General features: G+C 40.8%; 1 protein-coding gene across 9 annotated transcripts; it reads left to right on the top strand.

Annotated features, from left to right (window-relative positions):
* The first annotated feature begins 1,635 nt into the window (after nucleotides 1-1,635).
* Nucleotides 1,636-25,641, top strand: tcf3a (transcription factor 3a). Of its 9 annotated transcripts, XM_027285034.1 has the most exons (21): nucleotides 1,643-2,366; nucleotides 5,186-5,254; nucleotides 5,676-5,772; nucleotides 6,119-6,191; nucleotides 12,141-12,214; nucleotides 12,898-12,973; nucleotides 13,663-13,706; nucleotides 13,852-13,987; nucleotides 14,385-14,434; nucleotides 15,884-15,983; nucleotides 16,363-16,499; nucleotides 16,645-16,795; nucleotides 16,901-16,959; nucleotides 17,066-17,144; nucleotides 18,593-18,669; nucleotides 18,819-18,992; nucleotides 19,179-19,278; nucleotides 19,395-19,527; nucleotides 20,327-20,565; nucleotides 22,719-22,850; nucleotides 22,955-25,641. In XM_027285034.1, the coding sequence occupies exons 3-20, from the start codon at nucleotides 5,719-5,721 to the stop codon at nucleotides 22,841-22,843; spliced, it is 1,881 nt and encodes a 626-aa protein (XP_027140835.1). In that variant the 5' UTR covers nucleotides 1,643-2,366; nucleotides 5,186-5,254; nucleotides 5,676-5,718; the 3' UTR covers nucleotides 22,844-22,850; nucleotides 22,955-25,641. The 9 variants fall into 9 exon arrangements, with proteins under 9 accessions (XP_010742533.1, XP_019117729.1, XP_019117727.1 ...); XM_010744231.3 differs by lacking the exons at nucleotides 5,186-5,254; nucleotides 20,327-20,565 and adding an exon at nucleotides 22,075-22,310 and having other exon boundaries at nucleotides 1,636-2,366; XM_019262184.2 differs by lacking the exons at nucleotides 5,186-5,254; nucleotides 20,327-20,565 and adding an exon at nucleotides 22,075-22,310 and having other exon boundaries at nucleotides 1,640-2,366; nucleotides 19,395-19,482.
* Nucleotides 25,642-25,649: the final 8 nt, after the last annotated feature.

Raw genomic sequence — 25,649 nt, forward strand, 5'->3', positions numbered from 1 at the left:
TAGTCCCACTGTTAATGACATACAGCTTTAGTTGCATGTGTGCAATGCATGCTGAGCGTGTGTGTGTGTATGTGTTTGTGAACCACAAAGTGGATGGCTGAGTTTTCTCGTAAAAGGCCGGCACAGATGTTATTTAGGTTGTTTCCCCTCAAACCAGTTGAGGTTTTCTTTAGAAAGTCTCAAAACAAACACTAACATTAACTGCAGCCATGTTTACATAACCACCAAGGTATAACTCATGAAAAACAGCAGCCAGGCCTTTTCTTTGAGTAAAGATGCTGCCTCATGCTGTAAAGTCAATTTTTTTTATTCTAGTTTGACAAAAGGAAGTCACTCCACTATTACTTTTTTTTTTCTCTCTCTCTCTCTTCCACACTTAAATAAAAGCACACATTCATTCATTCATTCACAGATGTTGGAGCATTTTCTAACTGCATTTGTTTTTTTGTTTTTTTGTCCTACTTAAACTAAAACTAAGCTCAAACTGTTGGACCAGTTCTGAAAAGGTAATGATATACATACATATAGACCAATTTTCAGGAATGTATTCATAAGAATTTGTAGCTACATATGTTTGTTTGTTTTTTTCCCTCAAATAAAGGACTAAAGGGGTATTGTGAATGCATTATGATAGTTAAAAATACAAGAATGAAGATGATATCATATAAACAAGGCACTGTAATAATAATAATAATAATAATGATAATAATAATAATACATTTTATTTCATAGGCGCCTTTCTGTCACCCAAGGACACCTTACAATAAATGAGAGTAGACAGCAAATAACAGAAACAAACAAAAAGAATCATAAAAGTATATCAAATTACAAGAATACAACATTAAAAACAGGTTAAAATAGGACAATGCAATTGAATCAATGGAAAAGGCTATTTTAAAACAGGTGGGTTTTAAGTGCAGACTTAAATTGTGAGAGTGAGTTGATGTTCCTTATGACGGGGGGGTAAAGAGATTATAATTATTTCTCAGAGATGTTTACAGAGCATTTACAAACTACAGCTGTTTTCTTTTTCCTCAAAGGTCCAATGTGTAGAATCTAGTTGCATCTAGTGGTGTAATCGCTGCATTGCAATCTCCTCACATCACCCTCACCTTCCTAGTGTAAAAGAGAAACAACACTTGAAAAGGCTGTCAGTATTTAGTTTGTTTGTTCTGGGCTGCTGTAGAAACATGGTGTTTGAACATGGCGGCCTCCCACTGTAGTGTAAAAGGATCATTTTTTAAGTAACAAAAATCCACCAAAACAAACGCATTTCTTTTAGGTGAATTATACCTCAAACACAAAATTTATACATGCATAAAAACAGAATTATGAATATTATAGTCACTGCACTTTTAACACTAGACTAAACTATTGCACTATGGGAACATGTTGTGATATTTAATTTTTGAATTATTGGACATGATTGTCACACATATATGGGTAAGTAATATAAAATTCAACCCATACTCTGTATTTGACCATGTATTAGACAGAATTAAGAGAAACTTTCTTAAAGCCATGTTTGGCACAACTGAGCATGGTGGGCTCTAATCTCTCTATCACACACACACACACACATATATATATATATACAAACATACACACATTGATATTTTCTGCAGCTCAAACACTGCCTGAGAGCAGTATAAAAGTGGAAGCAACCCGTAGGCTAAATGAGCCTTCCCTGAAGGTTGAGGATGAAACATATTTGGACGCTCCACTTGCCAATCAAACGCTGGTCGCATCCAATTGGTCCTCCCCCCGATATTATCATTCCATCCTCTACTGGTGTAGTCTGTTGGGCTTTCCGCTGTCCTCATCCGCTCGTCGACATAGATCCTCGCGAACTGCTGTTCCGACCATTTTGTGTCATCTTTAACAGGCGCAAAAACAGTGACATTTTGCGGCGTTTGACAAAAAAATCGCCCGTGCAATACAAAACTTGTTGAGCCCTTCTCCGTTTCCTCGTTTTCGTCTTCGTGGTGATTTGGACCGCCGTTGATGTTTCAGCGTCCATGTCCTCCCGTAGGCTGCGCTGCGGAGTGATACTCGAAGTGAACCGACAATGTGGAGGCTGTTAAAATGTCTACTTGGAAAATGAAATGGTTACAATTCATCTAACAACGAGGAAACGGGGCTAAACACAAGAGTTATGGTTTGTGTTAGAGACGTGTTTTTACTTTGGTGACAAAGACAGCAACCGAGACGAGGCGGCGGAGGAGTGTTTCATACTGCCTTTCCTCATTTTCATCAAGCCCACAGTCGTCCGGACCACGGGGGGAAGGATCCTATCCCTAACTTTGTTTTTCTCTCTACTCCAGCCGCTGATTTCTCCCTGTTGGATGCCACATAACTGAACCCAGGTAAATATGCCTGTTAATACACATTCATAGCAAGCGTGTGCATGTCAAACTGAACTTGTCTGCCACGTTGTTAGCGGAGTAAAAAGATCAAGTTTTTTGTGTGTGTGTGTGTTTTTTTTTTTTTCAAAGCGCATCGTTCAAGTTGTATCGAGCCTCAGCCGGGAAAAGCGGGGTCTCGGGTTTTTCGTCCCTTCGGCCTGAGCGAGCTCGCCGTGTAACTACACAGCATTACTAGCTTATGTGTGCTGGAAAAGACTTCTTTGTTCACTTCAATGGGCTATAACGTTACAGCACATTAGCATATCAGCAGACTGAGTTAGCTCCCCCCGGGATTTCGCTGTCCGTGTAGTCTATATGTCGTGTTTTTTCTTTTCTCGGGTACGATCCCTCGCCGTGAAAACGTTAACATAGACAGCCGTTGTTGATTTGTTTGAGCTAACTATCACATTCCTGCTTGTGGCTAACGCTGCAATTTCTTCCACATGTTATTATCAAGATGTTAGACTTGCACTAAAGCAGCCCGGGTTACCGTATTTATTAGATATAAACCACAAAATTGTGCAGCGCCATTTAAAAATCCGCGTTTAAAGTCTAACTCTGGGGTATTATTTCTTACCCCCCTCCCGCTCCACCTCCACCAACAACAACCCACCACTGAAACAAGCAACAATAATGCCCCCTAAAGCTTCGTTTACTGCACCCTGCTTCGTGTAAAATACAATTTGCGACATTAGTTGAAGAAATTTCGACTTTTAGTCTCATTTCGTTGCCTTTTAACCACCAAACTGAAACTTTAGCAGCCCGAGTCTTTGTGTTCATCAGTGTCCCATTCTCCTGCTCGCCGTGACGGCAGGCAACAGGTTTTTATTTAAGGTCCTTTTAAACATCCCGCAGGGGTTTTTAACCCACACACGAAGGCACGAAAACACGCAGGACACTCATATCAAAGTGTCTCTTATTCTGAAGCCAGGTATGATGAGGTGTTGTGCGGGCTATTTGTGCCGTAAAACTTTTCTCCAAATGGTCAGGCCGAAGGTGGGGGTGCTCAAGACAAGCGTATGCAACTTCCATTTGTTAGGAGGGGCTAAAACACTTATCCCCCATTTTGACCTCAGCTCAATGAGAGACTGCAATTACAAGATTAGGTAGTGTAAGATTATTTTTTTTATGCAATATAACTCATTGTTAACTGTGTGATTATTGCTGTATTACTTTTTAACATTGCCTTTTTCCCCTGTTAGACTTCATCTAGGTTGCATCCTTTCAGTGATAGTTTGATTTTAGGACTTTTCACTGTAGACAGATTGTTGATTTTTGTTTTGTGTTGTCTTTGTTACTCATCATAAGAAAGTAATAAGATTACTCACATTTGTAATGCACGCCACATTGGTGTAACATTTAGATTTTAAAGTGATGGATAATGCTTATGTATTTGAATAGCTCTAATAACTGAAACTAATCTGCTTTTCCTGTTTCTGGTGTATTCTTTTAGCCTGAAAGCAAATCTTCAGTCATGCCCTGAAAATGATACTTAGTTATGCAAGTGGTGGGAGTGAAATCGTCCCAGTAACATCTTATTTATGTACTTGAGGTCATGAAAAAATTTCAGACCCCTCCTAATTGTTTAAATTGTTAAAGTTACTCAAGTGGTTGTTGACTTTCGACGAAACAAAACCGAGTTATGGATTGTAGTATCGTTAAATATCACTTTATGTGTGTAAGTGACATGTCTGTGCAGTCAGTGTCATTATTTGGTAACACAGCGTTTATATATGTATGTCTTTGATTACATGTAACATTGTAGAGCCTTAGTGTGATACTCCAACTATTCAGATGATCTAAAATATCCTCAGCTACTTTTCAGAAGTAGACAGGCTCTGCATCATTCCTGAACACTGCAAAATGCTTTCAAGTGGCAAAGTCTCAAAAAATAACGACAACACATTACAAACAAAGGATAGCTACATTAGGTTAGAGGAGTAAACCATCAATGACGCTACATGAAGGACTCTTTATTGTATATTTGCTCGACGGCATCACAAATGCTGAATTCAATCAACACATCTGACTGCAAACAAAATCATAACATTGTGATTCCCCTCAGCTGGTATTTATGGCGGTGCTTTCGTATTGCATTTTTACACACACATACATACAGTACACTGCCTATTTAAGAGTCCTACATGCCGTGTTAGTACTCTTCAGTTTTTCAAAAGAGCTGTGAGACCAGGTTGGTTTTTGAGGTAGAGGAAGTTGCCTGAGTCCAGGCCCCGACTAACAACGAGTGCAGTGTGGCCTGTGGCCGCACCATGGTCACCCATGTTAGATGTGGGCTACCATGCAAATTCCTGAAACCGGCTGGATTCTTCATAACTTGGTTAATAACGTTAATTCTCATGAATTTGCTGCTAGAGTGGAAATTCTATCTATCGATGTAGGCCATAGTTATTCAGGTGTAGCTGTATCATTTAATTGACTTCTCTCACTGTTTTTATTGAGCAAAGTATGTGCGTCATCTATCTGAATCATTATTGCAAGCAATTGGTATTAGATTGACGTTGTGATGCAAGTCTAGACATTGTCTTATTCTAATTTATCCTGTTACACTTTATTTTTCAATAATCTCAGTCTTACTCATATTTCTTTTCATTATTCCTATTAGTTGTGACCATGTTTTATTTACCAGCCTCACTGTGGAGATATGGGGACACAACAACACCACTAGACACAACTGTATGTTAGAGGCAACAACACGAGCACTCAAACAGGTTTAAACAAGTCTCTAGTTAACTATGTTATCTGAACCACTAATTTTACAGCCAAAGTGAGAAGGGAGACACCTCTAACGTCCGGTTGTCCACTGCTTACCTCTACCATAAACACAACAGGTCTGTTTGAGCTATGAATCAGATCTGCTAAGTCCACTGAGTGGATGGTTTGCGTAATAACTTCAGTGTTCGCCTTCATTTTAATTTACAGTGATAGTGGTTTAGATAATATGGTTAGGGGTTAAGATAATATGTTAAACTGTACTTGGTTACTTGTGTGGTTGCCCCACGTGTGCGTAGCTCTTTCTGGCAGTGTTGTGTCCTTTTTGTATCAGCGGCTGATGAGTAAAACGTTGCCATAACCAACAGCAATGATAAACAAAACAATGAAAATAGGATGTAATTGGTCAAATTAAATTAAAATTTAATTTTGGGAATACGTAGCTATACTCCTGTGTACAGTTGGTCAATGCTTGTCAATAGTTAACCATCTTACAAATATGGTAAAATATACTCATACTCTCCATACCTCTGTTTGTAGCCACTTGCTGAGACTGAAAGGGCCAAGTGAACAGCAGCAGAGAATGGCTGCAGTGGAAACCGACAAGGAGCTCAACGACTTGCTGGATTTTAGCGCGGTAAGACATTGTTTGTTTGAATTTAGTACTTTCATAATTAGTCCTGAAAAGTTGTCACGTAGATCGTAATGTATCAGGGAATTCACGAATGGGTCATTCGGTCAAGGATTGAATGCTTGCAGCACGATTACATCAGCCCCCATTTCACGAGACTGTTGTCGTTGTGTCACTTTAATTTTAGCCGTCACCCGGTCAAAGCTGGAATGTGTACATTGTTTCATGCCCATCGTAGGTGTTGGCTAAATAGGATGTTTTAAATTGCAACCTGATCATTCCTCGTACAAGTGAAGATGAGTCTTAATGTACTCGCACTGGTTCGTTTACGGTTTCATTTTTCTCATTTCAGATGTTTGAGCCTCCAGTTTCAAATGGCAAGAACCGGCCGACTACTCTGGCCAGCAGTCAGTTTGGAGGTTCAGGTAAGACAGAAACTAATTATTTACTTTTATCTTTTGTTTATTACGATCTCCTTTGTTTCTGACTTTCTCACGTAAAATATGTGCCCTGTTCTTGATCATCTTATTTTTAAAAAAGGAACATTACGACAAAGAAAAGTAAAACATTTGTGTTTTCCTCCTTTTTCTCACCTAAAACTAGTGGTGAAATGTCCTCATTGGTTTGTATTGCTCCCCAGTAAATCTCCTGACAGTAAAACATGGCAGTAATGGGCTCTTAGAGCCTCTCACTACCCCACCCCCATTCATTCATGGTGTTTTGAATAAGTAATCGAAAAGGAAATTGTTCCTGTTCTCCACTTTCTCTCATGAATTGTGTTTTAGATCACAGATTATTGCAAAGACCTTGGGAGAGATTGCCAGGCTATTTTATGTTATGCAGATCAACCGTCATCCCCTCTACACTTCCTCACCCTCGCCTTGCAGGTGTCCCTTCCCTCACCTTCTCAGCTGTTGCCATTCAATCACTTAAGGACAAAGGCAGAGGGTGGGGGTTATGGGTACAGCCCAATTAATGTCCTCTGCTTACCTTTTGACAAAGTGTATTCCCTTGTCCTGCAATCTCGCACCTTACTTTTCCACTTCACGTAACTCCCTTTCACCTAGAGCTATTATCCATCCTCACCATCAACTTTAAGACATGCTTAAACAAACAGCCTCAGAGATACTCGAGACCAGACTTTTTCCCTTTCTTTTGTGCTGTTTCTGGGGCCTTTTGTGTTCCTCTCAGACACAATAAGTAGTTGGGTTTTTAAAAACGTCTATTCCTAATGTAGCAGATCCTCTTGCCCTACATGAACCTTTTTCTGTCACCCTCGTCTCTGTAGAAGTGCAGTAGGTCTTTTGGCTGGCAATAAAAATGAAACAGGATATTGAAGCTAAGATGAAAGACAAGGCAAGCGGTAGCAGGGTGGGGTGTAGGGGGCTCTATTTCTTCTATTCACTTGAGGGCCACTTACATGGTCTTTTGTCACAGCAAGGTGTGTGCTTACAAAAGAGACACGTTGATGTTATCAATCCAACGGTTCCAACCTTGAAATTATACTCCCACCAAAATCTATCCTATATCAAATATTCACCCTTGTTGACTGTAAAAATGTTTGCTTCCTTGTGAAGAACAGCTACTGTGGGCTGATTGAAGTCATGTTATTGGCAGTGGATTTCCATAATGGTCTATGGAAACAGCACCAAGGTAAAACAGGATGGAATCAGTATCAGAGGTTTTTGTACTTTTTCTCCCTGCAGTGTGAACTTTCTCACTGTGAAGAAATAGTTCAATATGTCTGGGAAATACCCTTATTTGCGTCATACAACACCTGTGCCGCTCTCTTGTGCCTCAAAACTATACATATATTTATAAATAAATACAAGCCCTTGCCAAGTGATTTCATACATAGCTAATTATCTCCGTCGGGTATATTTCTTTGTAGTATAACAGAATTTTTCTGGTATACGTTCCTGCGCTAGCGCACCAGTAGTGTTGCGTTTTACACCAACCAGCAATGGTCGATTCGCCAAAGCTGATGGCGGCGAGCAACTACAGTGACGGATTAGGCTACAACAAACGAGTATGGCGGAGACAAACATTATTAGTGTTTGTGTAATTACTCATGCTGCCAGATGAGGGAGACACAAGTTCCACACTGCAGGTCCAACTACGTAACTAAAGCCGAGAAGAAATCAGCTTAGCTTAGCATGTAGACTGAAAGCAGGCATAAGTGGCTAGCGTGGCTTTTTCTGAAATTAAAATTTCCAAAAATACAACTACCACCATTTCTAAAGCTTTAAAACTTTGTTTAATCTGTGTACAACAGTGAACAACAATTTATGGTTGCATGCTGTAGCTATTTTTTGGTCAGACACAGGTTTGCCTCAGATATTTGGCAGCGGGGTAGATCAGAGCAGTACTGCTGGATATTCACGTAGCATATGTGGCTAAGAAACCTGACTTGGTCAAACTGTATTCCTGCTTTTTGTGGAGCAGCTGCCACGTGTTTTCCTTATAGAGTCAGTTAGATGCCTTCTTTTCCCCGCAGTATGGTTAAGGTTTGGGATATGTGGAGGTTGAACATGTGTGGCTATGAGGGAACCTCCCTTTTAGAGCCTTCGGTGATGATGATATCTCTGCTCTTGTCTTCGATCCCTTTCACTAGTCAGTTAAAGTAATATTCAGCCCACTTTCATTTTTTGGTCTCTAGAAACTGAGAATCCTAAAATGTATTTTTAAAGTTTGGTACGAGCTAAAATGCAGAAGAGAAGTTTCAAATTTGCATGACATGTTCCATTTTCACACAGATGTTTAAGTGTGTCACAAAGACCAAAGGATGTTAAACTCTCGTAGCTATGCTGTTAGAAATTAGAAGTCCTGGCATGTATTTCTGTTGAAATGTATGTAATTTCACACAGTGTCAAAACTAGGTCACTCAAAGCTGTATTTGTTAGCAGGTTTTCGAGCACACTTGTGTTTGAGAAGTCTCCGGTGACTCACAGGTTAAAACAACCAGGCATGTGTTATTGTACATTGTTCAGTATTTCATTAACAGTGTTCACTCTCTTGAGATTTGATCTGACATCATGCTTTGTGTCTGTGTGACTCACTTTGCCAAGGGAAGGAAGAAGGTGTGTAGACAAAACGGCACACTCAGTTATAGGTGCCTGGGGCAGTGTTCCTGTAAAAAATCAAGACATGTCTGCAAGTTTGGTCAATGTATGTGCTGGAGTTTTGCTCATGAAGCCTATGACTCAGGCTGGCTGTCTGTTCCCAGTATCTCTTCCTGTGTAATTATAGACTAGCCATGCTTAAAGGGGCGTTGCATGCTGGGAGGAGAAGTGCATTGGGGTTCACCAGAGAATTTGTCTGATGTTACTCACCCTTTTTCTTCATTTTTCTTTTCCCAGTCCTGGTAGTCTGTCTGAGTAGTGCACTATTCATGATTTCCTCATGGGTCTGGCACTTCTTGCAGTGCTAATAGAAATCGTTATAAAATGACACAGGATTCTGCGTAATTTAGTGTTTCAGTGTGTGTAATTTAAGTTCATACCTCTGCAGAAATCTCATTTATACACAATAATGGTTCTTGCCACAACAGCAGAGCGTTGTATCTGTTCAAGCGTTCCCAGTTTCTCCCAAGAACTCCCGTGAAACCCCGCATTATGAACTGAGCACAGGCCAAGGGGGCAGACACTAAAAACTATAACATGTGTGAATAAGAACACATTTACTGTACAAGCTGAAAAGGCTTCAAAGGAACAACAAAAAACAAGACCAAAATTAGTCCGAATCAAGGACACCCTGCTCGAGATGGCGAGGAAGAGGAAACAAACTTATCCAACCCGGTTTCTAACAGAAAAACATTGTGCTCGTTTAGATCATGAAAATCATGTGTTTCAAACATGTGTTTCATGTTTAAAACACATGATAATAATTTTATAATGCTTTCATTATAGCTCGGGGGATTGGGGCATACGGGGTAGGTGGGTACAGGCATTTCTTTTGTTTTCAAGATATTGTAAAAACCAAAGACGGAGATGTTTAAACATCTTGTCTTCATTTTGGATCCGATTGTATGCAGGTATTTAATGAGTGTGTCTATGGTCGCTGTAAGAGTGCATTGTTTTGTGTTAAATAGGAAATTAAATTAAAACGTTGGTCACAGAAAAAACAACAACATTGTACTCATATAGGAAAAAAGGGGTCATATGCTGTGGTCTGTTTTATGTTCAGAGATGAGGATGCCTGTTTAGAGTATGGACTTGTCAAGCAGAGTGAGGAGACATATTTATCCAACCACAACAAGCAAAAAGCTCAAGAAAACAACTTAAACAACTTAAAGACACATTGGAATTTAGAGTATTAAAGCAGGCATGTGTCGTTTTTCTGGACCACACTGATGAGCTAAAGCAAGTGAACTATGACATGTTCACATGAAAACTTTGCATGCAGGTATCTGTTTCAATCCAGCTGATGTGCAGTCAGTCGAAAGCGCCTCCTCCCTACTGATCAGTGTGAAATAAAGACATCAAAGAGGTCTTAAAAGTTACCAAAGCAACAGTGTCGCTAAAGCTGCCAACACTGACGTGCTGTCCCTTTTTAAAACGGAAGCATATTGTTCATTTCAACAATGTGTCAGGCAGACACTCAGACAAAGTAACACCACTGTGGTCGCATGTAAGAAGTCGGTATAGATAGCCAGTATAGATAACTATTATTTTTTAGTGTTTAACTTATTTTAATATAGTTGTCAGGATTTGTTGCAGTTCTTAAAAAAAACAGCTCTTTTTTTTTTCTTCATCCGCATATCATCCGATCAGCTAATTAGAAAGAATATGTTGGTTCATTTACATTAGTTTAAATTACTCTTTACTCTTAGTTTGTGTTATGTCCACTCTCCCGTGTCTTAAACATTTATCCCATAATTACATTCTTTCAGGTGTCAATATCCACTTTAATCCTGCCATTATTTCCTCCACACGATACATCGCTTCTATTAAATTTGTTTACGATTTCATACATAAAGCCTTTTAACCCTACAGTTGATTCTCATATGAATAATGTGGAGTTAGTTTAGTGCTATATACTGCACATCCTGCTGCTTGTGGAATGAATGGTTGTTCCTTACAATCCTCAGCGCTGACAAAAAAGGGGAAAAACACCACATGTTTGTGTCTTGCTAATTATCTTTGAGTGTTTCCTTTTTTCCTCTTAGACTGTTCTGATATGCTGCATGGGTCTGAATACGTGGCAATAGGTAGATGAAATGTGCCACAAAAATAAAAGAGCGTGTTCCACTTGTCTGTAAATTTTATACAGCAATACTGTTTGTTTGATGCGATGACTGGCTTATTTAAATTTAGTATTTGAATATACAGCTTAGAAACTTTTTTTCTGTTTTAATCCACATCTCAACAAAAATGTAACGGCGCAGTCACAAACAAACACAAAATATTGAATCGGAGCTTTTCCTCGTCTGGAGTTTTGCTACTGATGACTTGCAGCGGAAACGAACGGTTCATGCATTTTCTTTATCGTCTTTGATTGACGTGCAGAGTGACAGTCAGCCATAGAGAGGGGACAAGACATTGTCTCCTTCATCTCTTATTCTGCTGGTGTCGTGCGTATAGATCACAGTTGTCACGGCAATCTAGCAGCTCTCAGCGCTGTGGACCCATCATTCTGTTCTACTGCTGATCCTGTCATGATTCTAGCCCGCCTCTACCCCCCTCCCCTCTCCCCTCTCCGCTTTTTAATTAGACAACAAAACAAAAATATGAATATTCATAGAGCCGAGCTTCATTAATATGCACAATTATGCAAATCAGCACACAATTAAGCTTCAGCTTTCCCCCAGAGATGCTGTGTTGCAGTACGAGAGGAGATTGAGGGGAAGGGGACGGGCAGGAATTTCTGCTTCACCAATCTTTAAAATCACTCCTTTCAAACACGTTCACCTCAGCTGAAAGCTTGTGTGCTCTGGCCTTGGATAACGCGTGTCAACTGTGTTAGATTGAGATCGTGCGTCTGTGTTAAGGCGAAGGTGTAGGCCAAATGTGAGAGAATGGATGGGGGATGAATGACTGTTGCCATGGAAAATGTAAAGGAGTGGAGTGGGAGAATGAAGAATGTCGAGGATGATTCTGGGAGCCTCATACTGGGTGTTAATTATTCAAACTTCCTACAGCTCATATCCACGCTATGTGACAGCGCTGTCACTATGCTGTTTCTGTGTGAGCTGTGAAGTGAAGCTCGTCAATGGAGGTTACTTCGAGCAGCCTGAAAAACCTGTCTCAAAGCAGGTCAACTTCATCACTCTCTGAAGTTAGACTTAGTTTTGCAAAGCCTAAGCATAAATCCCTGTTAAGAATGTGTGTGTCTTTTAGTGGTTAATAGGACTAACCCAGTTCTTTGTCTTCCAGGTATAGATGAGAGGAGTGGGTCCAGTCCCTGGGGGTCAGGACAACAGAACAGTCCATCTTTCAACCAGGGAAGGGTACGATTTTATTATTTACTACATTGATCCATGTAGATGTCAAGTTATTAAGCTTGAGTCAAGAAGAATATAAGATCAATCGATCGTGTAATTTATTCCTGCGTTCACACAATGTATCGCACAGTTCAGATTTTAGGAATGTACAAGAAAACAAGATGGACATGGACATACATTCATAAAGAGACATTTTACACATGATCTGTGAACAGGAGCATAAACACATCCAAAATTAAAGATAAAATAATGGCTTATAATATGCTTATTATATTATGAAGACAGATCGAATACAAACCTTAGTCTGTGTCATTAATCTCTAAATATCTGTGAGTCCACTGAGCACAAAAAGGCTTAAAGTTACAGTCCAGATTATCAAACAAGGTTAAATCTACCATCAGTTTAAAGAACTTAAACCCAATCAAATGACTGGATATTTTGGTCTAAATGTCGGTCCTGACAAGGCCAAACCAGACCGTATTTCTTCCTATCTAGTCGTCTAGAAGAGGTTGGGTATTAGGGCTAACTAGATTAGGTGTTGTGGATGGTGCAGAATGTCTACTGGAGTGATTTACCAATACTTATTTGCTTTATTTATATACTTCATTCTCCCGAACCCGCCTTTTGTGTGTTTCTTTATTTTTATTTAGTTATTTTTACATCCCTAAAGCCTCTGCTCTTTCCCTCAGGGTTATGGAGAAGAAGGCCTTTACAATGAGGAAGGAGGCATTGCCTCTGCCCCTATGTTTGGACCAGGGATTGTTGGTAAGAAGGTTCAAATTGAGCTAAGCCATTGAAGCATAGACACCACAACTTTCACATCGTCTTTTTAAAAAAACAAAGAAAACGGGGAACTTTGGGGGCAGTGTTTCTAATAAAAGAACTTAGTGACGGAGGAATGTACCAATTAAAATACACAAGTTTATATCAATGGACTGTGTGACTGAACCAAAAGAATGAGCTGTTTGTTTCGCAGGTTTGACACTAATGTACCACTTTAGGGCTAAGCATATTTATGCTTAGGTGGCAATGGATGAAGGGAGTAGGGTAATCGGGGAGGATGTGGAGGAGGGGTTTGTTCGTGCGTTGCAGTTTGTGTGTTCAGGGCAGGAGGGGGTTGGGGGGATGTAAAGGGCACCCATGCACAAACAAGGCTTTCCCCCGGGACTACTGTAGCCTATAGCTCTCCTCTGTTTAACTGTCAGGGGAGAGGACAGAGGTTGGGCACAATTGCCCCTGAACCATTTATAATGGGCCAATTTGTTGTTGTTTTGCTGTCCACAGCCATAAATACCACACATCATCATGTGTACACACACACACACACACACACACACACAACAGATGGGAGGCACCCAAATGGAGAAAGGGGAATGGCCAGATTGTGATTTAATATTGACATAAAAGCCCAATTTTCACAATCATGACCTGATTTTTACACTCCTCTCTCCTAGCAGGGAAGGCTGAGCGAGGACCATACTCGTCATTTGCAACACAGGTAAATCAGTCAGAAAGGAAGGTGTTCTGCTGCAGTGTCACGTTTTGGAGAAATGATGTCCATCAGTCTAAATCTTTATGAATTTACCTCCATAATTGTACTTTCAGACAACATGAGCTTGTGCTTTCTTTTCTACTCTTTTTAGCAGGGCTTTATGCCCAATGAGATACCCATGGCCAGTTCAAATGCCCTCTCCCCGTCCGGCCTGAAGTCCAACCCTCAGTTCTACCCCTCTTATGAGGGAAGCAACCCTCGCAGGAGACCCTCGCAGGACCCCATCGGTAAGATTGTTTCAAGCACAGTGTTGAACACCGTCAGTCGTTGCAGAGTTTTCTTTGTTCTGATTTATATTTAGTTTAGTTTATATCATCACTTCTCCTGCTGAGATTTTAAAAAAGTGTTAGAGGCATTTCACTTCTGCTTAGTTTAAGGGAGTGAAATCACTGTGAGATCTCGGCGAGGAGAGTCACTGAATAACATCAGACTAAAATACCTTTTCATTAGGCATTAATGAGTAGTCACAAGACAGATGGATAGATTGGTTTAGCAGGACTTCACAAGGAAGGGGGTTGCATAAATGAATCCCCTCATTGGTGGTTGTATTCTGCTATAAGTTAACGTCTTTGTGTGTGTGTCTAAGTATGTTTATGTGAATTTCCTCTGTCTTCCTCCCTGTAGAATCACAGCCAAAAAAGATCAGGAAGGTGCCCCCTGGCCTTCCCTCCTCGGTAAGTGTTAACATCCAGAAATGTCGTAGTGCTGAACTATATCTCAGCCCCTTGTATTAAGTCTACGGGAGCCCATGTTTTTGTGTTTTACGCCCCGTTTTCACATTCCATTTGGCATCTTAAGCCGCTCCTTGGCTCGTGAAGCAGTCGAATAGCTGCAATACAGGACATCCAGCTCTTACAGCTGTGTATCTGCACCACCGAAATAAAAAAAAAAAAAAAAGAAAGAAAGAAAGGAAAAGGGGGGGAAAAAGCCACTCATTCACCCAGTCACTCATTTGCAGCATGTATTTATAGTGTGTTGTATTTGTAGGCCCTTTACTTTATGGCCACATTTCTTCCCCTCTGCCAAGTATACTCGTTAGATCACTGAAGGGAATTCATACTGGGGTTTGATGGTTCTTACTCCACCTCATTTTTTCCCTCCCACTCTCGCTCTCTGGGCACCCTATTTCCTCCTCTTCTCTGTTTCTTCCTTTCCCCCTCCCCCCTCCTCTCTACCCGACACCCACCCGCCTCCTCCCTCTCCTTCCCGCCGCCTCCCTCCCCTTTCTCTCTCTCTCTCTCTCTGCCTCCCTCTCTCTCTCTCTCTCCCTCCCCCATCCCTCTATCCCAGCTGCCAGTGGAGTTGGCTGCCGTCCAGGATTCGGCAGATGGTTCAGTAATTAGGAGTGCATCTCTCCGTTCCCTCTTCTCCTCTCCCCTCTTTTTCCTCTCCTTTTTCTCTCTGTTTAATCAAATTACAGAAGAAAACTTCAGTCCATTTGGATTTGAGTTTTGCAGACACAGTTTGATACTTGCTTTTTCGTCTAGAATAGTCTTGATTGAGAACGATACGGTGGTTCAGAACATTGGTTCCTTTTATTCCCATTATACCATGCGCCAAATCTGACTAGATCTCCCATTGTGTGGCCACATCTCGCCGTGGTAAAGAGTGTGAATTATGTCTCTGTGAACCATTCTCAGTGTGTTTCTGTTTAACGGGGGTAATATGTAAAGGCCCTACAGAGATGGGAGACGGAACCCAATAAAATCACTGACACTGCACATTCAATACATAGTGCTCGGTGCTCCAGTCTGCAGAAATGTTGCAACAGCCTGTTTATTGGATTAAGTTGTAAAACCAGATAGTAAAAATAGATTGTAGCCCAGGAAGGAACACATTAGAGCCTTTTTAGAGCGGTGTTAAGGTATTTAATGCATGTATGTTTTAGTTTTATTTATTTATTTTATTTTATTTTTTTTTTGCATTTCATTGCATTAATTTGTGATCACATGGAAGCTCCCAGGGAAGTTTTTTTTTTAATGAGTATCTCAAAAGAAAAATGCCATATGTGTATGTCATTCATGCAACAAGTTACAACACCACATCGTTTGTTTAGAGTAATCTAGTGATTTAAAGTTCACAAGCAGTAAAATAAAGAGGTTTTTTTTTTTCTTCCTCTGTAGGTTTATGCACCAGCCTCAGGAGAGGATTTTAACAGGGACAATGCGGGCTACCCGGCCTCGAAGGCAGGAAACGTCTACACACCACCATTCTACATGCAAGGTCAGTGAGGCAAAACAAGATTTGCCTTCGCAACCTCCCTATGTTCACCGTGTTGGGTTGAAAAGTTCAATCTGACCAAGACGCTACAAAGATAATAATGACCTGAAATATTTTTTTAATAGCCAGTATTATTGTGAAATGAACTCCACATAATATCCTAACAGAAGCCCGGGTGATTCTAGGTACTGTAGGCGTATGTCAGTAAACACCCCATGGTGCCTGGGTGCTGAATAGTGCATCACACTTGAATGAAGTCATCACAGTAATGTGACATGTCTCATATGTGGCATTCATTGTCTTCTCATCTCCCGTGGATGGTCTTCCCTTGCCCTTCTTGCCCCCCCTCACCCCTCCTCCTCCGCTGGATGCCCCCTGACAGAAGGCCTCCACCCGCCCTCCGATCCATGGGGCTCTGCTAGGTCGATGGTTCAGCCTGGTTATCCTGCCATGCTGGGCAACTCCCCCCATCTCAGCCAGCATGGTCCCTTCACTGCCATTAACCCCCAAGACAGACTGGTGAGCGCTGCCTTCACACTTTAGATTTGTTTTTCTATGAAGGCATAATGAGGTCTTTGACACTTTTTGGCTAATGCATCATTGGGGGCTTCTGTCTGATTGTGCATTTAAATCTTTGGGTGTCTTTGCTTTTTTTTTTTTAAAGAAACGGCAGCCACTGCCCCTCTCTCCACAAAACTACCCCCTGCATGGCAGCGAGGTGAACGGGGCTCATCCCGCTGGATTCCACTCTGGCTCCAGCAGCTTCGGAGTCCCCAGCCACACACCCCCTATCGCCAGCACTGACACGATTATGGGTAAACCCTTTTGTTGTGTGCTTTATGTTTTAATGCAGTATCATCACACAGAGGAATTGTTATTGAACAACAATCTAATTAAAATGTATTTTTCTTGTCAAAAAGCCAATCGTGGCGCAGTACCTGGAAGTTCAGGTGATGAGATTGGAAAAGCCCTGGCATCTGTAAGTAGTAATAAACACATGACTTTACATGTTATGCTATATATTGTCATTTCATACATAAAAGATAATGTTGAATTTAATTAAAAACAAAAACTTCTATGTCCAGATCTACCCTTCAGACCCAAACAGTAACACCTTCCCTCCGTCCCCGTCCACTCCCTCTGGCTCTCCGCAGGCTGTATCAGGTAAGAGAATAGCTCTAGTCATTTTTTCCTGAGGCTTCAAGGTCAGCTGGATGTTTTGTAGTTTTGTTTGTTCAACACAGGGTCTTTCCTGTTGTGTGTGTGTGTGTGTGTGTGTGTGTGTGTGTGTGTGAGGGGATAATATTCTGAATGGTTCTCAGTAACAGCATAGCTCCATCTATTGGGTTAAAAGTGGAAGTAAAACATTACATTAAAATTCAGGGATCTTGATATTATGTGCAAATTCCATCGCAACGTCTATCAATATAGTCAGCGAGACAGGACTGACAATACTTTACTTTTGATGTTTATACCATCAGTTGAACTCTCAATTACCCATTTAAGTTAGAACTGATAACACAGGATCATCTTAGCTCACAAGCGTCATGCCCCTGTTTTGCAAAATATTAAAGTTGTGTATAAAGCAGGTGTGCAAAGCATCATATTAAATAAGAGAATGGTTGAGCCTTGCACAGTTTAGGGTCACCCTTGATAAATCTGATTGGTTTGCAAGATTTAAATAACCCAGCTTCTTTTCCTCACCTGTGTCAGTGAGTTGATTCAGACCTTTTTTTATGCGCTGGCACTGAACAAACATAGAACGGAGATAAGTTTGGCACACAAGACTATCTTGACATTTAGGTCATCTGATTTAGCAGTTAGCTCACTCGTCTATTCACTGGAGACTCAAAGGCTACTTGTCGTGGTATCTCTGCTGAAATTTCTTGAATTTAACTTAACCTTCGCTTGATCTTTCACACACTTGTTCACACACTTACCATCCAAATATAACTCATAAGAGGAAGGGAAAATACAGTAAAAATAAAGAGGGTGGGGTCACTTCCCCATTTGTCTTTGCGCAGTCCACGAATGAGCTCATCACACATTTCATACATCAAATACTGCTGACGGCACAATGTGAAAGAATGATTAACCCAAAAAAAATCAAATAAAGAAATACTTTGAAATTCTGGATTTGATTCACACTTTCACATTTCATATCTCCTATCACGTCACATTATCACATTCATTTCATATCTTTAAAAATGTACAGTCAGAAGGTAATTTCTTTGACCCAGTGTTTCACGTTTGTGGTGTTTTACACATGATTATGTGAGCATAATTTTTAGAAACCATAAAAGCTTCCAGAGTGTTAAGGAACAGAAATATCTTCCACATGTGGTCGGTGTAAAACAGCTAAATGTGGGCGTACATTTTATAGCGTCTTTGAGTGTGTATCACATATAGCATTTGACCAAAATTACTTACAAAGCACGACAGGAAAGGAGGCCCAAGCCAAAGCCTCGGTTGCATCAATCATCCACTCGGTAGTAAGATGTGAAAAGCTCATCCTCCCTGTGAACACAATGGAACAAGCAAAAAATGAAATAAAGTGTGTCATCAAACAATGGTCACTGAGTATGGGGCATTCACTGTGATCGTTTTTTTAGGCTCTGCATCCCAGTGGACTCGGTCCTCTGGCCAGGCCACACCTTCACCCAACTTTGAGGGTGGACTTCAGTCCATGGTGAGTCAACATGTCTATTTTTATTCTTTTTCTTGTCAGAGATGCAACAAAAGAATGTTAAAGTGGATTACAGAAGTAAACACGCAATGTTACGGACATTCATACATACTTGTACCGTCTCATCGTCCATTATTCTTCATTTTCTGTAGGCGAGTAAGATGGAGGACCATCTGGACGAAGCCATCAATGTTCTTCAGCGTCACGCCAGCGGACAAGGAGGACCAGGCCTGGCTGAAATGCACAATCTGCTCTCTTCTGGCTTAGGTTTACCTCCAGCCTTCACCAGTGCAGCACTTGGACTGGCCAGCCGCCTGCCAGGACTGGTGAGATGAATGAATATACAGCAGCACAGGATATCTATCAACAAATGACTGATTGAAGTTTGATATTTGAAGTTAAAATAAAAGTAAACAATAAGAGTAATAAGTCTGCTTTTTTTTCTCTTATGCAGCTATTAGAAATGTTTTATAAGATAATTGACACGCTGTGTTTAAATTGTTTTCCTCAAGATGTCCAGTCACCATGAGGAATCTGGTCTGCCCTCTAGTGGAGGACTTTTGCATAGTCACCACGGCAATGCATCTGTGCAGCCAGGATCTCAGCCTGCCGGTGAGACTTTATGTTGCTTTGTAATCCACTCTGTCATAAATAGTGGTAATACTTCACCATATATTTTTTTTTTACCTTTTTTGTTAAGTATCTTTGTTTCTGAATTATTCGCGCAGGCCTGACCGGTAGCTCAAATCGCTCCAGTGGTGCTGATATCAAACGAGAGGACAAGGAGGACGACGAGAACTGCTCCATTACTGACAGGTCAGAGGATGAGAAAAAAGACCTGAAGCCCCGCCTGGGAACAAGGTGTCTAAGGTTTTCTTTTCAAGTAACATTTATACTTGATGCAGAGATTTTTTTTTTTTTTTTTAGATGAATCCTGCAGTAATTTAAGTATAAAATGTGTTTTTTATAGTCTTTTTAAATTTAATTAATAACCGTAGACTTATAGGCACCAGTCTATTAAGATCTAAACAGGACTTAAGTTTTTTTCTTGCATGGTAAGAAAGACTGATTAGTTATAAATATAAAAAATAGAAATGGAGGATTTAAGAGGAAACTACATTTTTCGAGTCCTATAATCTAAATCCACATTCAAAAACAGTTATCACTGAGACAAACTCTTTTTCTAAATATGACATCCTTACATCCCTACAGATGTAACCAAAAAATTAATCTATTAAATAAAAATACACATGAAAGACTGTTTCACAGCCAATGATTGGAAGAAAATTTACAGATTTCAAAAAAACAAGATCAACACTCAATGAACTTGAAGACTTGGAAGTAATGAAGTCATGATTACAAACACTGCCACAGGCGTCAGTCACATTGTCTTACAGTTTCAGCTTCACTGCTGTAATCCCTGTTTGTGTTGCTGACTTATTTCCTGTAACCTAGAAATATTTGGTCAGAAACCACCAGGGCCAACGCCTAATGTGACCCACCTTTGTAGCAGTGTCTGTAATTGTCATCGAGTTACTCCATGTGGTGTTGACATTATGAAGAAAATTTATTGCACACCGTAATTGGCAAGTAATCTTTAGTGAACTGTACCCATACTGTTGTTTCCTTCCCTCCTCACCTGCTATTGGCTCTTCACTAGACTGGATGATGAGGAAGACGATGAAGATCTGCCAGTGGAGATTAAGGTTGAGCGGGAGAAAGTACGGAGGTTGGCAAACAACACCCGTGAGCGGCTACGCGTGCGGGACATCAACGAGGCTTTTAAGGAGCTGGGCCGCATGTGTCAGCTCCATATGAGCAATGAGAAACCACAGACCAAATTGATCGTACTGCAACAGGCCGTTAACGTTATACTCAACCTGGAGCAGCAAGTTCGAGGTCAGTGGGTGTCCAGGGAGGAAGGAAGAGGAGGGGAAGGGCCTCTTTACAAAATAAAACTCCCACACGGCTTCACTTTCCGGCTCCTGACAATGTCCTGATAGCCATTTAAAACCTTTTTCACATCACCTGTCGTGGTAGAAAGAAAAAGAAATGGTGCCTGCTTAATATCAGTGAGTTGACGTATTGTAATCGTTGCAGTCGATCCTAAAAATGACCAACAAAGTGAGGACATGGGATAAGGAAATGAAGCTGTGTGACTGTTTTCAAGACATGCCCATTCTCCAGTTCATCTTCTAAGGTTTTCGTCCTCTGGTAACACATACAGGACTGCTGTCTGTTCTGATGCAGTATGTGTTGCATTGTCTTACAGTTGGCTGAAAATGCTTACATGTCTCTCCGCCTCACTCTTTGACTGGATTAACACATCTGTTTGTGTACTCCCACTTGCTTCTTTTCCCCCACTGTTGCCTCATTATGCTTTTATTAAAGTATGAATTCATTCCAGCTAAGTTATTTCAGCATCGCAGTGTCTTCTATACTCATACTTCAGGATAGCATGAGAGCAGGGCTTGTCTGTCGTCATGCGTATTAACCTGTCTCCAGCTTTGTTGCAGTGTCTCTGTGCCGCATGCCCCAGCCTTCTAAGCATTAACCCTTTTTAATTTTGCCACCCCGTTTCCGAGACAACCCTTTCCATCTCTTCTCCGTTCACTCCCCCTCGTCCTCTGTCATTTTCTTTTTACAGATGGCAACAGTGACCTCCTCTTCCTCACATTCAGATAAATACATCTCCTTCTGCTGATGTATTTAACACGATGCCCTCAGTCTCTCTCCTCTTGGCTTTTTTTTTTTTTTTTTTAAATCTCTGTGGCTCTTTCCATGTCGGCAGAGGGTGTTGCTTCCTCTCTCTCCCTTTCTCTCTCCCTCCTCATTATTTTTCTCATTCTGCTGGACAGTCACCATATCCCCTACAACTTCCATCCTGGACCCCAATGACCAAATAAAAAAAAAGAAAACACTTTGTTGGTTGGTTAGACTTCAGGACAGATTTATTAGACATTGTCACTAAGGTCAATGGTTGTACCTCCAATATATTTGTTCTTGGCTTTAAATCAATCTTTAGTGTCGCACTTGCTCACCTCACAACACTTAAAGTTGTGACTGATGGAGAATATAATACAAAAGTGTATTATTTGTCATTTAAAATACTTTAGATAGAAGAAAAGAAAACACCCCTCCGCTCACTCTCCTGCAACGCAGCCCACCTCCACTGGGATCTTCTTCAGCAGTTTCACTGGTCTGGTTTTGGGCTAAGAGCTTGAAGTAACCATCATACATAGACATGCATAATAGAACCAGAAGCTAACAGAAGTTAAATGCAGTATTGTAGGTTTAAACCAGAACAACTGCAGCTTTAGTGAGAACATCTAGCCTAGGTTCAGCGAGGGTTGTGATTTGGGTTTGTTAACCAGCCCCTCCAACCCCCCCTTCTCCTCCCGGCTCTAGCGTTGTCTCGGTGACTGATGAAAACCTGACTGCCGAGGAGAAGGAGCAGAGGGAGCGTGAGCGCCGCCAGGCTAACAACGCTAGGGAGAGGGTGCGTGTGCGCGACATTAACGAAGCCTTCAGAGAGCTGGGCAGGATGTGTCAGGTCCACCTGCAGAGCGACAAGGCCCAGACCAAGCTTATCATCCTGCAACAGGCTGTCCAGGTCATACTGGGCCTGGAGAAGCAGGTGCGAGGTAGGTCAGCCAATACAGGAAGGTCTGATCCACATAGACAACCAACCATCTCTCATCACTGCTGGACAAACGTTTCCAGTCATTCACCTTTAGGAAAATCTTTTGTTCTCACTTACTGTATAGCATCCACTTTGGCTTTCTCTGTGCTATTTGCCTGCATCACTTTGAAAAATGAAGAAAGGGGAGAAGAAAGGAGGAGGAGGAGGAGGAGGAAGTATACCCCTGCTTTTCTGCCAAACACCTGCAGTTCTCATCCTACTTTTCATTTTCCTGCTTTCCTTGCTTTCCCCCTCTGTCTATTATTGACCTTTTTTGTATGTTCAACACTCTGCTTTGAATATTTCTGATGGTGGAACATGACTGATATTAAGAGCTTTTAATCTATGCATGTGTCCTTTCGTTTTAAAGAGCGTAATTTGAACCCAAAGGCTGCCTGCCTCAAGAGGAGAGAGGAGGAAAAAGTTTCAGGCGTGGACCCCCAGATGCAGCTTGGTGGAGGTCACCCTGGTCTAGGAGGAGATGGACATATGTAATTCTCAGGTCAGTCTACAGCGCATGTGCAGTGAGGTTTAATAATAATATAATATGTATTTTAAGTGTTTTGTGGACGTATATTCATTCATTTTTCTCCTTTCTCTTCACAGTTCCTGTTGATTGTACAGCCCTTAGAACACGTGGCCTTAATCTATCATTGTCATGCATCTCAGTGTGTGTTAATCAACTTTTGGAAAGCACACACGCATACACACCTCATTACTGACAAGGCAGGCGGCCACATTCCTGACAGTGAATACAAAAGTAACAAGCACACTCTCGCAGAAAGAGGAAACATTTATTAATCTTTACACGACAATACTTTTGAACCGAGGACACTGGTTTTGAAGACGGTGGGAATTAAGGACATAAGGACATTCTTATGATCGTGTTTTTGTAAGACATTTTGAGAAAAAAAAATTGCTTTACACGTTGGGAGCAAAACTTGTTTGGATCAAATAAAACTTTTTGGATCAATTTGCTCGTGTGAGCAGAGTTAGGATTTGTATTGTTGGATAATTATTGGCATTCCCATCTGAAAAGGAGGTCTTACATTCTTCACAAGAGGGACAGCCGGGTTTCTATCTTACCATCCAACAAAAACCTGTTTAAGCACGTGCCTGAAAGAGGCTGAATGCTAATAGTGTTTGATTAAGATAAAAAATAGCCATCTCTTTTAGCCTCTTATGTGATGACTGAATTTCAAACATGACTTTGGAGACATCTAGCCACTGACTGGCCAATCAGAGAGCCGACTTCTCTTTCTGACATGCTGGTAACTCTGGCCGTATTTTTTGAATTTCTTGCTTTGGCTGACTCACACGTGTTGTGGGTTAATTTTGTGTTTATTTTTAACTGTGGATCCCCGAGTCTTATCTCTTAAAGTCCTGTACATCTGTTATTGTCACGGCCATGCAAGCGGAATAGAAAAACCGCCAGAGAGAGAAAGAGAAAGAGACCCACCACTAACGCAAACACGAGCAGAGACTCGATACAAATCCAGGATCCATGCCGACGTCGAATCAAATCCCAACCTTCCCTCCATGAGGCTGCCCAACGGATTCGAGCACGCAGGTGTGTCCCTCGCTGCTCGCGTCCTTCACCATCATGAAATCAGTCGCGCTCTCGCGGCCGTGTGGTCAGTTTGAACCCTCTGACTCAAACGCAGCCCTGTCAAATCGTACCTAAAGACACTGTTGCAGCACGGTGAGCTCACTTAACGCAAGTCTCAGAGCAATTTGTATTGTGGTAAACGAGATTTGCTTAGAAGACAGAAATAATTGAGTATTGAAAGGGATCATGAGTGTTACTGCTACCTTGTGGAGAATTTACTCAATCGCCATTGACTGACTTGTTGTGGTTGTTGCTCCGTGTTGAGCATTTTTGGTGTTTTTGTTTTGTTTCCCCCCCTTTGAACAATTTACAAAACCTGTTGTAAGGATCTTCCTTTTGTAGAATTGATTTATAATTTTTTAATTTTATTTTTTACTTTGTAAGATAGTTGTATGAGTTTTGTTTTCATCATTTGGAATGCTCTTTCTTTTTTTTCTTCTTTTTTTTGTTTACATTGTTTAAATGTAATGACGACTCAATTTTAGATTCCAGGAACAAAGTGAGGTGTTTTTTCTTTCCTGCCAGGTGCTTAGAAATGTTAGAAATGACAAAATGATCTGGCTTTAACATCACATGTTGTGATATTGCCCTTTTGTTGTTTTTTTTTTTTCGAATGCCTGTTTCAACCCAAACCTGTCAGGCCAGTTGTAATTGGATTGTTCTGGTGTTTGCGACAGTTTTTCTTAAAATGAAACATGTTTTTCTTCAGCACCCCCCTCCCCCCTCCCTCCTGTCCATCTCTCTGATGAGAGCTTGTTGATTAGTTTAAGGAAGGGCAGCAGGGGCGGTCTGCACAACATAATTCATTCAATTTCATTATTATTATTATAATTATTATTATTATGTAAAAGGAATCAAAAAGGGTGGCCTTAGTCATTTCCCTGACTTTGGGAGTTTTGATAATGGTTACTCACCAGTGCCTGAATACTTCTCTGCTTCACGGTAGATGATGTTGTATTTGAGGATTTATAGGTTGTACCTTTTTTATAATACAGATGTATAAAAACATACAGTATATACTTCAATAACATCTGACAACATCTAAATGAAAAGTTACACTTACTGAGACTGACAGCATCTGCGTGTCATTAAATGTAAGATGACTAATAACCTGGTCTACAATTTTGACAGTGAAAACTGTACTTAAAGTTTCTCATCTTTTATGAACTGATTTTCTTAAATATAATTTTGTCATTGACTGGCATGTGCATTGATATGTATGTACAGCTGTATATGGCCTCATCAGCTTTATCATTGTAAGCTGATACTGATATGTAACAGTATTTGGTTTACCTGTAATTCTGTCACAGATCCTGCCCTATGGACTAGCCCCAAACATTTTCTTTGTCAGTAACTTTAGCCTTTCTGCAGAAGAACCTGGTGTTGTTGTGACACGAAAAGTCACTACTGAACACTTTTATCTCTTAACACAAAAGATATGACTGCAGTATCCAAGTATCAAAACATGCACCTGATATTCTTTGTTAACAGATCTTTCTGTCCTCCACACACAGATGACCTGCTTCAGATCTCTGTCTTCACTCATGTTTGGGGACAACATCTATGTAGGCTATGTCCTCAAAGTGCCTCCTGTTTCCTATTTTTTATATATAAAGTAGATATCGAGAACTGTTGTGTATATAACAGTAATGTAGCAATAAATGTGCCATTTTTAATAACAAAACCCTTGTT

Source organism: Larimichthys crocea, chromosome XII, assembly GCF_000972845.2.
Source record: "Larimichthys crocea isolate SSNF chromosome XII, L_crocea_2.0, whole genome shotgun sequence".
In the NCBI taxonomy this organism is placed as follows: domain Eukaryota; kingdom Metazoa; phylum Chordata; class Actinopteri; family Sciaenidae; genus Larimichthys; species Larimichthys crocea.